This window comes from Artibeus jamaicensis, unplaced genomic scaffold (genome assembly GCF_021234435.1).
Source record: "Artibeus jamaicensis isolate MK-2021 breed Jamaican fruit bat unplaced genomic scaffold, CSHL_Jam_final contig_685, whole genome shotgun sequence".
Classification (NCBI taxonomy): Eukaryota; Metazoa; Chordata; class Mammalia; order Chiroptera; family Phyllostomidae; genus Artibeus; species Artibeus jamaicensis.
The window spans coordinates 36334250-36350062 of record NW_026521924.1 but is presented as its reverse complement, the minus strand read 5'-3'; the positions used below and the strand labels follow the sequence as shown (position 1 = coordinate 36350062).

The 15813-nt window shown below is 65.2% G+C and overlaps 1 protein-coding gene across 1 annotated transcript; it reads right to left on the bottom strand.

The window, feature by feature from the left end:
• Positions 1-1473: 1473 nt before the first annotated feature.
• ABHD16B (abhydrolase domain containing 16B) lies at positions 1474-3036 on the bottom strand. The gene has a single exon (XM_037161594.2). It carries the CDS (start codon positions 2884-2886, stop codon positions 1474-1476), a length of 1413 nt encoding a protein of 470 aa, XP_037017489.2. The 5' UTR covers positions 2887-3036.
• Positions 3037-15813: the final 12777 nt, after the last annotated feature.

Here is a 15813-nt window from a genome sequence, read left to right as displayed (position 1 = left end):
TCCCTGGCGACCCCCTCCGAGGCCCCTGACTTTGGGGTTAGCCTCTCCCCGTAGTCTGCCCTCTTATTTTAGTGCGCCCATTTACGGTCATTTTTGTTTATTTGTTTGCGGGTTGCGCAGAAAAAAGCGTGACCGCGATCCCTCCTCTTGTCCTGCAGGCACCGCTGCCCTCAACAGACTGGAGGCCACTGGGTCCCCGTGCCGGCACCGGGCCTCGAGCACCCTTCTCCAGTTCGGTGCGGCGTGCGCTGATGTCCTCGGCTTGTCTCAGCCACCTCGTGAGCAAGGTGGAGCCCACTTTAGAGTTGAGGAAACTGAGGTTAGGGTGCCTTGCCAAGGCCACTCAGCTAGTGGATGGGCTTCCAGCAGACTCTGGAACAACAGCCTCACTTGCCAGACTTCCCAAAGGCGAGGTGTAGGGGGTTGTCAGGCAACCAGTCCTGTTCAGTTCCCACAATTGCCCTTCTTCATCTCCTACTTGTCCCTAGAAGCCAAGCCTTAAATGTTATGCAAAGCCTTTGGGATCTGACCATACAGGGGCTGTACTTCCACCTCCAGCCAAGCCACTGTGGCCCCCAGGCATGGAAGCCCCTTCCTTCACCTAAGTCCTCTTTCTGTCTCAGCTCAAAGCTCACCACCTTCCACAGGCATCTCCCTGTTTACGTCACCATGCATACCTACCTCTGCTTCTACTTGCCCCGGTGCATCATGGCCGCATCCTGCTCTGGTGCTGCCCCACTCAACTATTTCTGTTTTTCCAGAGTTTCTTGCTCAGCCCACCCTGGCCAGCCTGTCCCCAGAGGCTGGGGACAGCCCCTAGTCTCTGCTTCATACAGTTCAGGGCAGACAGACAGAAAGTGACTGCATCACAGATAGTGGGAAGCAGAGGAGCTTGTCTCTCATTCTGCGTGGCACCCGAGCCAGGCCTGGCTCAGCGGACGCCCAGTGGTGAGCGATTGCTGCAGGTGTGCCTGTGGCCCCACTTGGACACAGCACCGTGTGCACCCGCTCCTTTGAGTCTGGAATCCCACTGAGCCCCTCTTGGAGAAGCCAGGAGTGGATGTGGGGAGGGGGACCCGTGGAGTGGCGACATCACAGTCCTTTCATAGCTATGGGCAACTCGTTCAAACCTTTCAACTCCCATCTTTCCTGGAGCTACCCTGTCACCCAGGCTGAGAGAATGGCACCTCCGAGGACCCTACAGCTCATGTTCCCGCCATCGTTTGGATGTGTTCAAGGCCCCCTATTACACAGCGCTGCCATTACTCGGGTCAGCTCTGCATTCCCTTTAGGAGTCAGGAGCAGAGTGGGACATACCCAAGGGAAGAAAGGGAGCCGGGAATGCCCTCCCCACCTCTAGACACTAGGCTGGGATCCCCAGGGCAGGCCAGCTTTACTGGTTGGGAAGGGGACCAGCCTTGAGGCCCTGAAGATAAGCAACTGCTACAGAACCAATTGCTACAGGGGCTGCAGCTACAGCCTCCAGGGCAGCTGGAAGTCCTCGGGCTCCAGCGGACTGCAGTGAGTCGCCTCCACGTTCTTGAGGTGTTTGCGCGCCAGGAACAGTGCGAGCTGCCGGAGGCGCCGCCGGCTCAAGCCCTGACCCACCAGCCACGGGAAGGGGAGCCCATGCGGCCCCCGAGCCTGCCCGTCGTCCTGCTCCGCCTGGCAGCGCGCTCGGTAGGAGCGCAGCAGTGTCAGACACCACTGGTCGTCCACATGGTAGCGCGCATAGAAAGCGGCCTCTTGCACCAGGCTGCTGGTGCGCAGCCAGCGAGCCACGACGGCGAGACCCTCCCGAACCATCACAGCGGGGTAGCGGTGCTGCAGCAGGCGCAGGAGCAGCTCATTGCCGCGGTTGCCTTGCACGTCGCCGGACGCCAGGGGGCGCAGGGGGCCCGAGGTGCTGACTACATCGTCCTGCGTGCGCCGGACCAGCAGCACTGGTCCAGGGTAGCTGCACAACTGGTCAGCGACATTGAGGTTGAAGTGTTCTCGCACAGTGCGCACCACCAGTCCCTTCCAGCTCTGGGGCATGACCTTCAGGGCCAGGGGCACAAGGTCGTCGAAGGTGGCATCCAGTACCAGCGCACCCAGTTCTGGGTAGGTCATGGTGGCCCAGGTGGCTGTAAAGCCGCCAATGGACCAGCCATAGATCACCACGTGGGCGGGTGGGAAGTGTAGGCGGTGCATCGCATATTTGACCACAACGTCCATGGCATTGGCATCGTGCTGGGGGAACGGCTCACCGGTGCTGGCCCCAAAGCCGGGGTGGTTCCAGCCCAGCACTGAGTAGCCAGCCTCCAGCGGTGCTGACAGGCAACCCATCTCGTAGAAACCCGCATTGCCTTCACAGCAGATGACCAGGTGCAGTCCGCGGCCCTGGCTGCCCGGGTGCTGGCGGCGATCCATGAACATGGTGTCGATCTGGTTGCCGTCACTGGCCACCAGCTTGGCTCGCCGGCCGTGGTAGCGCTCCATGAGGCGCTCTTGGCCCTGCTGCAGCAGTGGCAGCAACGCTTGGGTCATCAGGAACATGGAGCCGGGGTACACAAGCCAGCGGCCCAGCGAGTGGGCCAGCACGTAGCTGGCGATCTGGCCAGGCAGCTCACGGATCTGCTGCAGGAGGCACTGCATCTGGCTGCGTGACCCACGCAGTGGCCTCCCGGGCGCATCTGCACCCAGCGCAGCATCCCGGAGCAACCACACACCGGCCACAGCCGCAGTGCACGTCAGCGCACGGTGACCGCTGCCACCGGCACCGGGGTCCCGCACGTCATCCCAGCGGAAGTCTACCGGCCAGCTGCGGAAGTTGTTGGTGTAGTTGGCAGTCAGGTAGATCTTGAACACTTGAACGAGAGCCTTCACGAAGCAGACGACACACATGGGCGTCAAGGCTGCCACATGCTCGGCGTGAGACTGACTCCACCCGCAGTCCCAGGGCCGGGCGGAGGTGGGAGGGCTGGCCCAGCCCAGCCCAGCCGTGGGGGCGAGCGTGGCTCCGGGCTGTGTTGGGACGCCCTCCTCTGGGCTCAGTCCTAATGGCCTTTATGACCTGGACTTTCCAGGATGGAAAGGTGCCAAAGGTGGCATCTGTACTAGCCACCTTTGTGAGTCACTGTTGCTGGGGGGAGAGGTGACATTCTGTGATGGGCTCACAAAGGGTTCCCAGTCATGGAGCCTCGAGTTCTGCCCCACCCCTGGAACACAAGCCTTAGGACCCGGAGGTGGCCGCACCCTCCTCACGCCCTCCTTGCCTCCACCACCCCAGCCTCACCCACCTGCCACCCACACCTAGAGCAGCATACACCCCTCTCCTTAAACTGAAGGAGGACAGAGAGGCGGGAAATGAACAGCCTCAACCTCTTGCGAACCGAGGCCTGGGTCTCCCTGGGAAAAATGTAGGGCTTGCTCTGGGATGGTCCCCCACCCGGGGAGGTACCCACACGGGTGGGAACAGAAGCTGGGGACAGGCTGGAGCGGCTTTGGAGTCAAGCTGAGGGAGTCTGTGCAAAGACAGAGTGGTCTCCTGTAGAAGCTGGGGCGTGGCAGTGCCCCACTCAGGCCCACCAAAGGTACCCCCAGCCCCCCAGTGCACCAAGCAGCCCAGGAAATCTGACATTGCCGGCTGGCGGGGCTGCTGCTGGGACAGGCATGCAGCCTGTGCTCCCACTTTGGTTTGTGGGTCCCACCCCTCCACACCTTCCTCCTCAGGAGGTGGGGTGCAGGCTGGAAACCCCCGCCTGTGCTGGATCCTCTTTCCACCCACTCCTCGGAGGCAGTGGCCCCGTCTCCAGGTGGGTGCTTCCTGGCCAGTGTTCCTCATTTTCAGCCACTGGTCAAGCCCTCTACCCGCTGAAACCACCCTGCAAGTGACACCTTCCTCTTTTCTAGAGGACTCTGGTGGGTTCCCCTTTTTCTCCACCAGAGAGGGCCAGCCCACCTGGGGGAGAAGGTGGCAGGGTTGGCAGCCAGGGGAAGCTCAGAGCCAGACAGGGGCTCATTCAATGGTGGCCTGGAGCTCAAGCAGGCCCTGGGCAAAGCCAGCCAGACTCTGCCACCTGAGAGCCAGGCCTGCCTCCAAGGCCCAGTCCTTTGGGGAGGGTTCCAGGGCCCTCCCTGCTCCCCCGTGTGTCGGGATCAGGCAGTCGGCCCCGTCAACCTGCACCAGCTGTGGGAAATAGAGATGAGCACACTGACACCCTGGAGGGGGGCAGCGGAGGGGGCGGGGGACGAGGCAAGTGGGTTGGGCCTGTTGACTGTCCCCCAGGGTCTCCGGATTAAATGCAGAATTCCCAGTTAAATCTGAATTCCGGGTAAAGAACAAATACTTGTTGAATACAAGTGTCCTAAATGTTGCATGGGACATGCAGGACATCCTGTTTGTAGGTTTGTTTGTTGATTTTTGCTAAATCTGGCAACTCTGTCCCCCTCCCCCCAGCTGCTGAGACCCAGATTTTCCAGCCCATGTTCCAGGTTGGGTGGCCCTGCTCATTGGTCGGGTCCCGAGGACCCAGAGATAACTCCAGGTTCAGGGGGAACCTGGGCGGGGCCCCCGTTCTGTCCCCTGGATCCACAACCACATCACCTCTTCTCTGGGTCCTGAGGGGCAGTTGGGGGGACTCCCTGAAGAGGGAACCCCCAGAGCACCACACCTGGGGCCAAGGGATGGGTGGAGGTGCCCACGGGGACTGGCAGTCCTCCTCCTCCTGAAATGCTCCCCCTGGCCCCGAGGTGAGGAGAGAAGATGGGAGGGTGGGGGCATTTACTTCCCCAGGGACCGCTTCCATTAATCCGGCTTCCAGGGGAGGGGCCATACAGACCCAGAGGCCCAGGCTCCTAGGGTGAGACCTGAGGAGTGACCCAGCAGAGCAGAGGGTCTGTAGCCGGAATTTGGGCAGATACAGTAACGCAGTGGGGGTGTCCTGGAGGACTGTCTGCACAGTATGTAGGACACATCACATTTTGTTTCGATTCCCCAGAAATTTCGTCCCCCGGGGGCAACCCCCCCATTCATCCAGGCCCACCTGCCCTAGGCTCCCCAGAAGAGCAGGAAGAGGGGGCATTCTGAGGGGCAGAGGTCAGCAAGCTGGAGCTGCTGGCTCCCTGGGGCCATTACCCTGGGTCTGGCCTGGCCCCTGACCTGCCCCCCCAGCCCTACCCCCAACCCATGGGAGCCAGAGTGCCCAGAGCCACCAGCTCTGTTGAGACAGGAAAGCATGTGACAGGAAGGGAGCCCTCCTCCCGCTGTCCCCTCCAGAAGAGCCCCCAGACTGGACCAGCTGCAGTGACCTCTCGTGCCCCCCATCTGCTCCGGGAAGGCAGGGCTGTGTCCCCCCTCGTCAGTTCTCAGCTCCATGAGGCAGCCCCCCATGCCCCAGCATCTGCAGGCAGCCATCTCCATAGGCACCCCACCCCCACAGAGCCTGCTGGGCGCTGTGACCTCTGCCCTTCTCCCCGAGGCCCCCACCCTCCCTCCCAGGAAGGCGGCGTGGCACTCCCTCCAGGCCCTGATTTATGCTGCAGGCAGCAGAGCCGACCTCGGGGAAGGAGCGAGGCTAGAGGGGCTGGGCCAGGACCAGAGCCCTGGCAGGGGGTGTCCAGCCAGTGGGCTTGGCCCAGGGCTCTGGGGAGGGGGAGCTGAGTCTGCACAAACGCCTCTGCTCAGGAAATGGGGTGCAGGGGAGGTGGGGGCTGGCTCAGAGCCTGAGGACAGGAGGGGACGCTTCCTGGCGGATGTGGGGTCAGAGAAGGGGCGGAAATGGCCACGACAGCTGCCGAACATCTGGAATCACAGAATTACCCAGCGCCCTCAAGGGTGGGGGGGTGGGGGGTGCACGCCCAGGCCCTCCCCTTCCTGCTGCCCCGCAGGGCCCGGCTCCATCTCTCCTCACACTGCGGCCATCATGGGGGTGGTCTGGGAAGGAGTCGAGCAGCCGGCCCCGGGGGCTGAGTTGCAGGGGCGCCGTCCCCACAGACAGCAGCGCCCCTGCACGTGTGCAGCTGGGGGCCCGGCTCCTGAAACGAGCCTCAGGACCCCACATGTGACCTTGGAAGGGCCACTACACGCGGGCCCAATGTCACCCCTGGAAGCACAGCCTGTCCCTCCCGGCCCCCGCCACACGCAGCACAGGACCGGGTGGGAGCGAAGGCCTCATGAGGGTTTCGCTGTTCACAACGCAACCAGCCAGATGTGACACAGAAAAGCCAGCGGTCCTTCCTCGCCCCCGCCTGGTATCCACAAACACCGGCTGGATGCGCCCTTCACACCTTTCCCGTCTGCGGCCAACACACACGGCGACGGGCCGTCCGGACCAGGGGAGCCCTTGAGTCTGCGCTCTGGCCGCCCGGGAGCACCCCGGGTGCCCTTCAGTTCCCAAGTGCCTAAGGGAATCGGGTGGGTGTTCTTAAGGGCAGGAGATCTGGCTGGGTCGCTTTTATTTTCCCTTAAAAAAATTATTTGTTTATTTTTAGAGAGAGGGGGAGGGAGGGAGAGACATCGAAGTACCAGGGAGATGGCAATCAGTCTCCCTTCACAGGCCCCCGGCTGGGGACCTGGCCCACAACCCAGGCCTGTGCCCTGACTGGGCTTTGAACCGGGGACCTTTCCCCGATCACAGGCCCCTGCTCAGTCCTCTGAGCCACCCCAGCCAGGACTGGATTGCTTTTCTAAGAGCTGGTGCTGGCCCGTGAGTCCTGCCTGGCTGCCCACCTGAAACAGAGGGGTCAGCCGGATTCGTGTCCCTGGTTTAATGAGAGGGACGGATCCTGACCCGCTGGCAAGGCCCGCACCACAAGCCCTGCCGCCAGCTGCCCGACGTCCGCGCCCCACTTTCCACACTCTGCCCTCTGGAGGCCCCTCACCTGTGGGAGCCGCGCCGGATGGCGGCCAGATAGAAACTATGGCCCGGATCTCCGACAGCCGGCCCGACTCGGGCGCGGCGGGGTGGGGGTGGGGTGACGGACGAATGGAAAAGGTCGGGGGACCCCCGCCTTCAAGTTGGGTGTCCGGATGCGCCGCGTTTTCCTTCGCCAACGCGAGACCCCAAACACCGGCGATGGGGCGGGGAAAGGACGCCGTCCTGGGCCCCAGCACGCCCGCCCGCCCGCCCGCCGCCGGCCGCTGATCCCGCGCCTGTGTCCCCAGGGCCCAGCTTCCCGAGGCAGCTCTGACTCCGGGGGGGCCGAGGTCCCCGGAGGGCAGAGGCGACCTTTCCGGGTTCCTCGAAGTCGTGGCGCCGCCGACATTTTTCACAGCGCGGTGAGGCCGCGCGGAAGGCGGACGGTGTGGCCCAAGGAAGGGCAGTTGACCCAGCGGACCTCGGGAGACGGAGGGGTGACCTGAAGTCCTCGGCCCCCGGGCGGCGCGAGCTCGGCGGGGACGCGCAGGGGCGCGTCCTGCGGGCGGGACGGGCGTTCCCGCAGAGCCCCGCCCAGCACCGGGTCCCGCAGGCACTCGGAGCGCGGAAAGCGGTGGCCTTGGGCTGGGGGCCAGGGGTCGCGGAGCCGAGTCCTGCCTGTGCCCAGAGCGCCGGGTGGTCGCTGGCAGTGCGTTCCGGGCGGAGTTGGGGAGCCGCGGGGCGCTGCTCCGGGCCCGCGGATGGCGTGGGCGACCCCAGGGCGCGGGCCTCCCACCTGCCAGCCGGGTGGGCTGAGAGCTGCCTTCCCCGGAGGCCCCGGCGGAACTTTAGGCTCATGAATGGGGCTCCTTCATGGCCCTGAATCGGGGAGCCCCGGGCCGAGTGGCCCTTTTCTGGAGCCCCGGGCGCCCGAGAGTGGATGGCTGCGGGGCCAGAGGCTGGGGTGGGGGCACGGTCAGCGCAGAGTTGGGCGGGACCCTGAGAGGCCGCAGCGGACCTCGGACCGGGACCGCCACCCCGAACTCAGGTCTCTGCCCTGCGGCGCTCACAGCCGCCCGCTCGCCCCAAGCTCGCTCTGAGTGGATCTAGGTTAGAGCCCTCGCGGCTCCTTCTCAGTCTCCTGCACAGATTAAAAACGGCAACTGTCCCAGAGCTGACCCCAGGGGACCCTGAGCGCTTCCTCCCCGCCCCCTCGCTCACAGGCACTCTCTGTTCTCAGCCGGGCGCCGGGCGGCTCCGAGGCTCTGCGCCCCCACCCTCTCACCCCGGCTCCCTGGGGATCTGGCGCGAGGTCAAGCCCACCGCAGCCGGGCCAGCCCACCTCTGCGGTGGGCGGGAGCCTCTGCGCCCCAGAGGCTCAGACAGGCAAGCCCTTCTTCCCTCTGTCCCCTCCCCTCCGGGCTGCCCCCAGGGCTTCAGGCAGAAAAAGTGGACGGAGAAGAAAGGGCGGTGAAGGGGAGGAAGAGGAAGCCTCACCCCAGCCAGGGACCAGAGGGGGCAGGCAGGGGTGCTCCGCCCTGGTTCCAGTGGCTTCTCTTAGGGGGGTGCATGGTGACCCCACCTGGACACCCCACACACCACAGAGGGGAAGGCATCTGACTCCCGGGTGTCCTGTTTCAGGACAGGATCTGGGGGCCAGAAGAGAGTTTGGGCTTTTGCCCTGAGCCCACCCAGGAAGGCAGTGCGTGGGGAGGAGGAAGAAGCGGAGGAGAGAGCCCGTTATTCCCCCTGCCCGCCCCCCACTAGCCCTGGGGATCCACACTGACCGCAGGGCTGCCCGCCCCAGCTGCTTTGAAGCTGCTGGAGCCCAACTCGGCTGCCAGGGGTTCGTGCTCACCCCGCCCCTCCGCTGGCTGCGTGGGAGCTGGGGAGTGACCACAGGGCCGCAGTGGCCTTTGAAGTGCCGGGGCGCGGCTGCAGGAAGCGGGCAGTAGCCCACCCAGGCCCTGGGTCCACCCCACACCGGGCCTCGAGCCCCTGCCCGCTGGGCTCCCAAGTCTTGGCCACGTGCTCACCACCTTGGCTGCAAGGTGTCTGTGGGGTGGGCAGTGCGGGGCAGGAAGGAAGGGGCTGCCCGGCGACTGGCTCCCCAGTTCTGGGGCCCAACCCCAGCCCCAGTGCTGCCCAGGCTCCCTGGGGGAGGCGGTGGGGCCAGGACTTGGTCCCTCTCTCTCAGCTAAAAATAGCGGGCCTGGGCTTTGTGGAAAGCCCCTGGGGCGGGGGAGGAAGGAGCAGGGGCTGCAGCCTGGGGGGGGGGGGGGGAGGCCAGACAGGAAACGCCCCAGCAAAGGCTCTGGTCAGGAGGTCAGTGGGCACAGCCCCCTGGAAAGCCCCAGGGGGCGCCTTCTGACCCTCAACCAGGCCTCAAACGTCAGGGGGGTCCCCTTGCCCAGCAGACCCTTCCGGGCCTCCGCTGACCTCCAGCCACGGGCACCAGGTGGGCGCGAGAAAGCCAGTGGTTACTCTCGACATTGCTCTGCAGAGGCGAGCTGGACTGCCCCCCCCCCACAGCGCCCTCCCTCGACCGTCCCCAGGGCTTGCCGTGCTGGTGGCCAGGGATGGGGCTGAGCGTCTGCCGCTCAGGGCGATTCTCCAGGCTGTGAGCAGTAGCCTAAATGCTGGCCACCAGAAAATGGGCGACGCAGTGAGAGGCCAGCATGACTCCTACTTCCCGTGTTTTTGAGGGAGAAAAACGCCATCTGAACTGGGGGAGAAGGAAGCCGGAGAGGGGGAGGCCACGCATTTGGGAGAGCACAGGCGGCCCTGGCAGCGAAAGGTCCAGTAAGGGTTGTGGCTCTGTGGCCACCGAGGGGGAGGGCGGACACTGTCCTTGCCAGGCAGGTGCGGGTGTGGGGGCAGCTCGCCCCACGGGTGTGACTGTGGGAGTGGGGACGCCTCCCCAGTGGGTTCAAAATGCTGTACCGGGCGCCTCCCAGGAGGCACAGTGGAGCCTTCGGAGCCTTCGCCATTACAAAGGGCCACGTCCATCACTGTCACCGCCAACACCCACGGCCGCAGTTGCCTAACGGGCCATCGCCGTCCTCGTCATCCCCTCTGCTGCCGGCAGCTCCATGGTCACGTGCCTGTGTCAGCACCCCCCCAGGCCCCCATCACAGGCTCCGCCATGTGTCACCCTGGGACAGGCATCTGTCGGAACAGCTGTGGTCATGGGGAGGGGCAACACCCGATGGCGAGGCCTGTACCAGGGGGACCTGACAGCCTGGGGCAGGCGGGGCAGACCCAAAGCAGACACGGGAAAAGATTCGGGAAATGGGCAGCCCAGCAAAGGGCCCAGCAGTCGCCGCAGAGAAAGGCGAAGGCTCCTGCTCTGAGTTTCCTCCTCAGGTCTGGCTGCAGCCTGAGCAGAGGCTCCAGCTGGAAAACCCGAGGGTCCGGCCCCGGCAGACAGACCCAGGAACTGTGGGCCCGCGAACAACACAGACGAGGGGAGCGAGCCACTGACTCAGCAGAGCGCAAGCGCGCGGCTCGGTTCACGTGAAACGCTGGGGGCCACCGGGAGCACGGCTGCTGCGGTTCCGGGCATTCTTGGGCGATGGGGACGCGTGACCACACGACCATGGAGGCTACAGGATTAGATGTTTATCAAAGCGCATCAAATTGTACGCTTAAAATTGGTGGCGAAATGCCCTGGCTGGTTTAGCTCAGTGGATTGAGTGCGGGCCTGCAGACCAAAGGGTATGCAGTTCGATTCCCAGTTGGGGCACATGCCTGGGTTGCAGGCCAGATCCCAAGTTGGGGCACATGAGGGGCAACCACACAATGATGTTTCTCTGCCTCTCTTTCTCCCTTACTTCCCCCTCTCTCTGAAAAGAAAATCGGTGAAGTCATCATATTTGAATCACACTTCAACAAAAAGCTTAATTTTGAAGAAGACATAAGACTGTGAGGAATGATGAGAAACCCAGGCAGGGGGAGGGTGGGGAGGGCGGGGTCCGGGCGGCCGGCCATTTGGCAGAGGGGCCATCTCTCCTAGGTGGGCGCTGGCTGCGGCATCGCCAGGCAGAGTGGAAACCAGAGCCCCTTTGCCGATTGTCACCTCAGGTGAACAGAGGCCACCAGACCCAAGCTGCAAGTTGTGGTGACTCGTTTTCACGGGCTGTGTTTAGGTGAGGGGTTGTGTCCCACTCGGCCACTGGAATGGGCCCGCAGAAGCTCCTGCAAATGACCGGCGGGCACTTGCGTTGGGCAGGAGCAGGGCCGGGACCCTCCAGGCCTCCTGGAGCAAGCAGGGTGCTCTGGTCTGGAATGGCTACTGGCCAACAGACGAAGCCCAGGTCCCGGTGGCCTGGACGTGGTGACCACAGGAAGTCCTCTGGCCTTCGATATACTCATCCCCCGGACCAGTGAGCAAACGGTTGGCCAAGCTTAGCCGATGGTGCCAGCCCAGGGGGGCCCAGCTCTGCTGCTCTCTGCAGGAGCAAGGGATCCATCCCCCTAGCCTTCACCCCCACGAGACTGTCCCTGGGTTTCTGGCCTGGGCAAGGGAGGGCCAGGGATGAGCTGAGGCCTCTCTAGGGCAGCGGCCCCAGGACTCACCTGAGGACCGGGGTCCCGAGCAGGAGGTGCAGGTGGCCTCCTGCACCATGGCATGACTGTGTCTCTCCCGTGCACTCCAAGGATGCCCCGGGGCTGGGGCCACCGGGGCAAGTGTGTACGCCCCTCCACAGCCTGACAGACCAAGGTGGGGCCTGGGGGGTGGGGGTCAGGGACTGGGGTGTTTTGTGGGTGCCAGCTCTGCTGTCCTCGAGGTCCCTGTCTGAAGTAACTCAGATGGACTGTCAGAGGCCCTGATGGACCTTGGAAGTGGTGAGCCCCAGGCCCCGGTGACCTTTTCCCCCTGTGTCCTTGACAGGCTGGGAACCTCCGGCCTGCGTCCTGTGTCCTGCCAAGAGGATGTCCTGTCCTCCGGGCAGGCTCCCCACCCTGCTTTATCCCTGGGGCCTCGGGGGGGGGGGAGTCGGGGGGGAGCTGGACCTCAGCCCGCTGCCCTCACAGTGCTGGGTCCTGTGCCCTCCCCTCACGCCCAGCTCCCCCCTCGCCCCCCCCCCCAGCCAGGATGCAGGGACAGAGGCCCCAGACCAGCACCTGGGGTTTTTCCAGGGCGACGGGGTGGGGGCAGCTGCTCCAGGGAACAAAGGCTGGGGAGGAGCGGGGAGGTGGGGAGCAGGGAAAGGAAGGGGCTGAGCGTGCTCGGAGGCCCTCTCCACGAACCGCCTCCCCTGCCTCTCCCCTGGGCTTCCTGTCCTGCGGGCCGGGGGAGCACCCGGAGGAGAGAGCCGGGACTGAGCCCCCGCCACGAGCCCGCCCCTCACCGTGGGTGTCTGGGTGCTGAGCGACCCTAGGGTGGGCTGAGGGACATGGCGCTGGTTCTTGGGGAGCAGGACGGAGGGGCTGAGCTCCCCTCCCCCCCGCAGGCCTTGCTCACAACCATCTGCAAATGTGACCTGAGGGTCCTCCCTACACCCCCCCACCCGGGGCCTCTGGGCGCCTGTGTGTCCGGGGACCAAGGAGTGGCTGTCTGTCTGTCTGTGCAGACTGACGCATCTGGGTCTGGGTCTGGCCTGTTGGTGAGCAGGTCTCCGCACCTGGGGCGTATGCATGCTCACGTGGGGGCCTTCGGTGTGTGTGTGTGTAAGGCTGTGTCCCAGCCCCATGTGGCCTCTGCGCAGGGCTACCCTGTGTGGGGTCCGCCGCTGTTTCCCCTCCAGTGTCAGAATGACCAGTGTCCCCAGAAAGCCTGGACCCCGGGAGGGGAGGGGACAGGAAGGCAGATGTGGGCCCCTCCCCTCTGTCCACCTTCGGCACTGGCAGCTCAGCTGAGTTAAAAATAGCCTAAAAATAGCCCTGGGGCCTCTGGAAGAGGAAGGGGTAGAGGAAGGGGTAGAGGTGGGGGGGGCCGGAGGCATCCCTGGCTCAGCGGGTGGCTGGCGGTCCAAGGCCAGCAGCCCAGGCTCCAGCAGCCAGGACTGGTGCATCCGCCTGGCCCCACCTGGGAGGCTGTGGACCCCCACCCTGCTGGGCTTCTCTGGGCCTGCTCTTGAGAAAGGGAGGGCCAGTGAGCCTGGCCTGAGCCCGGCTCCAACTTCAGTCCCCGAAGGTAGGAAAAGCCCCCAAACCTCGCCAGGGGCTGCTCTGTGCTGCCCCTCACCCCCGCCCCCTCCTGACCCACACAGGAGGGTCCCTGGGGATGGGGCGGGGCAGGGAGGGAAGCAGAGGACCTGGGGAACACTCTGCCCTCAGGTCCGGTGAGGGGTTTTCCTGTCACTCTCGATTGAAGCAACACATAGGCCCAGAAAAGGCTCCCACCCGAAGTGCGTGCGTAGTGAATTTCCACACACCGAACTCGTCACCGGCACCCGGATCCAGAAACCAGGGTGCTGCCCGCCCCTGAGGCCATCACCGTCAGATCCTATGGGACCCTGGTCCTGCCGGGCATGGACTCGGCTCTGCCCTCCCCACCCCTTGCTGACACATGGCCGTGTCTGCAGAGGCACCGGGAGTCCACGGCACTCGTGGTCACAGCTGTCACACTCCACTGGGTGACAGGCCACACTTCATTCACCTGCACGGCTGCTGGTGGGCACGTGGGAGCTCCCAGTCTGGGGTTATTACAAACAGGGGCTTCGAAAGCTGGAGCACGTGGTTCCTGGTGGAGCTCAGTGACGTCTCCAGGGTGGAGCCGGGCTCCAACTTGTCGCAGATCTCCCCGAGGCTCTGATGGGGCACCAGGGACACTCTCCTAGAAACACTGGAATTTGCCCTCAGTGTCACGGAGTCCCACCCGCCGGCACGGGGTCTCTCTGTAGCATCCGGGATCTGTGTGTCCTCCCGGGCTGGGGTCCCCTAGGGAGAGACCGTCCTCCCCGGGGAGGGAAGGGCAGCTCGCCCTCTGCCAGGCCAGGCCCGCCCAGAGGAGGCGCCCAGCACAGGCCCACACCCACCCTTCCTTCCTCAGGAAAACCTGTGGTCTGATAAGACCTCCAGTCTCTGGTTTCCGAAACCACCTCGGCACCAGGACCCCCCGGGCAAGAGGGCCGGGAACCGGCTGTCAGTGGTCCCACGGCTCCTGCGTGGCGGAGCCCCTGGCCACCAGGAGGGGGGCTCTGAGTCCGGTGCTGGGGGGCAGAGGTGGTCCAAGCAGGTGGGATGACTCCGCCTTCCAGCCCCTTCCCGCCACTGAACCCCTGGGCAGGGCGCCCCCTTCCCCCAGTGCCTTGGCCAAGGTCCCCTCTAGCTGTGCGCCCTGCATGTGCCACACCCCCGCCCTACCCGAGACGATGGGGGACGGGACCCTCAATCACTGTGCGGCTTCTGCTGGGGCCCAGGAAGAGGGCAGAGGCCGACACCAGGCAGGCCTTTCCTCCAGTGGGACCTCCTCTCGGGGTCTGTCAGCCATGGGGGTCCTGCGGCTTCCCAGGCTACTCCAGCCCAAACCCAGCAGAAGGCCCCGGAGCCCCCGCCCAGCCCTGCGCCTTCCCTCAGCCCACGGGTCACAAGCCGGGTTGCCATGCAGGCACCACGCACGAAGCCACGGAGGCAGCACCCTTGGGCCGGCCCTGGCCAGCCTGCTGGGCTCCCTCAGGCAGGCTCTGCTGGTGCCCGCTGGCACCCAGAGAAGTGAGGGGCTGACCTAAACCACACGCTTGGTGGTGGTCCCGGTTCTGGCCAGGCTGGCCCTGGAGCCCTCGGGAGGCACCCAAGGGACCCAGCCCTGGCCTGGCCAGGCCTGTTGGAGCGCAGGGCAGGGAGAGGACAGGCAGAGAGTGCCAGCGTGAGCCGGAGGCAGGGTCCTGTCTCCTGAGCAGGTCCTCTCCGGGGGCAGAGGACCGAGGGCAGGCAGGGGCGCCAGGCAGCCTCTCTGGTCCTGAGCAGCGGGCGCCTGCTTGGAATTTGGGCGTCAGGAGGCCAGCCCAGGAGAGGCGCAGGGGGTGGGCTGCGAGGACACTGAGCGGGCAGAAGGCAGGGTGCCCACCGTCTGTGACGGAGGGAGGAGGCGGTTTTCTGTTTCATCACAGATGTCCCCTCCTCCCTCCAGGCCGGGCTACCCTGGAGGGGACCCCGAGGTGGAGCGGTGCCCTTGGCCTTGTGGGAGGAGCACCCCGGCCGCAGGCCAGGGCTGGCGTAGTCCTGGAGCTGAGGGGTGAGGGGAAGCGGTGTCCATCAAGGGCCGGTTCCCCACCTGGAAGGCCCAGCAGTCCCGTGCCCCATCTCAGGGAGGACCACACGGCCCAGTGGACAGACCTGGGGCCGCTGCCCCTGGAGGAGGGGAGCGAGTCCCAGCAGGGCTGTGGGGTGTGAGGTGGGGGGCGACCGAGAGGGGAGGTGGGGCCCAGGCTTCGCTCCCTCCGGCCGAGCTCTGGGAGCCTTCTGGGGTCCTGGCGTCCTCAGGCCCCGGCTCTGCCCTGGCCCCTGCCCAAGGGACATCTGCAACCCCAGGCAGCTGGAGGGAGGGGTGCCCCAAGGTCACGGTCACCTGACTTCTCTTCCCTACAACCATGCTGGGGTGGGTGCCACGTGTCCCGGGGAAGGCAGGGAAGGGATGTCCCCTTCTTCACCAGGACGCAGGCCAGCTCTGCTACTACCTTCGAGGTCTGTCCCCTCCAACCTGGGCCAGCGGCACCTGGGCAGCCCTACATTCTCACCCCTCGGGCTTCCTGCCCTGCCAACATGGCCTTGTGGCTGCTGGTCCCGCGAGGCTCCCGGCCTGCTCCTCCCAGGGCCGTCAGCTCCTCACCCTCCATCTTCCAGCCCCTGGAATCATCACTGGGCCACCCGCCTCCACGCCCTCCAGCCCGTGGGAAGACCCGGAAGCCCGGCCCGGCAGCTGTGGGAGCCTGGCTAAACCCAAGGGGCCCCAGGTCCTCACGTCCTGCCCAGTGTCCAGAGCCGGCCTGGCTCAGAGGAGTGGGCAGACGCCCCTGCACAAACAAAG

Coding starts and splice junctions, on each gene's coding strand:
- ABHD16B (XM_037161594.2), bottom strand. CDS start 2,886: ATGTGTGTCGTCTGCTTCGTGAAGGCTCTCGTTCAAGTGTTCAAGATC.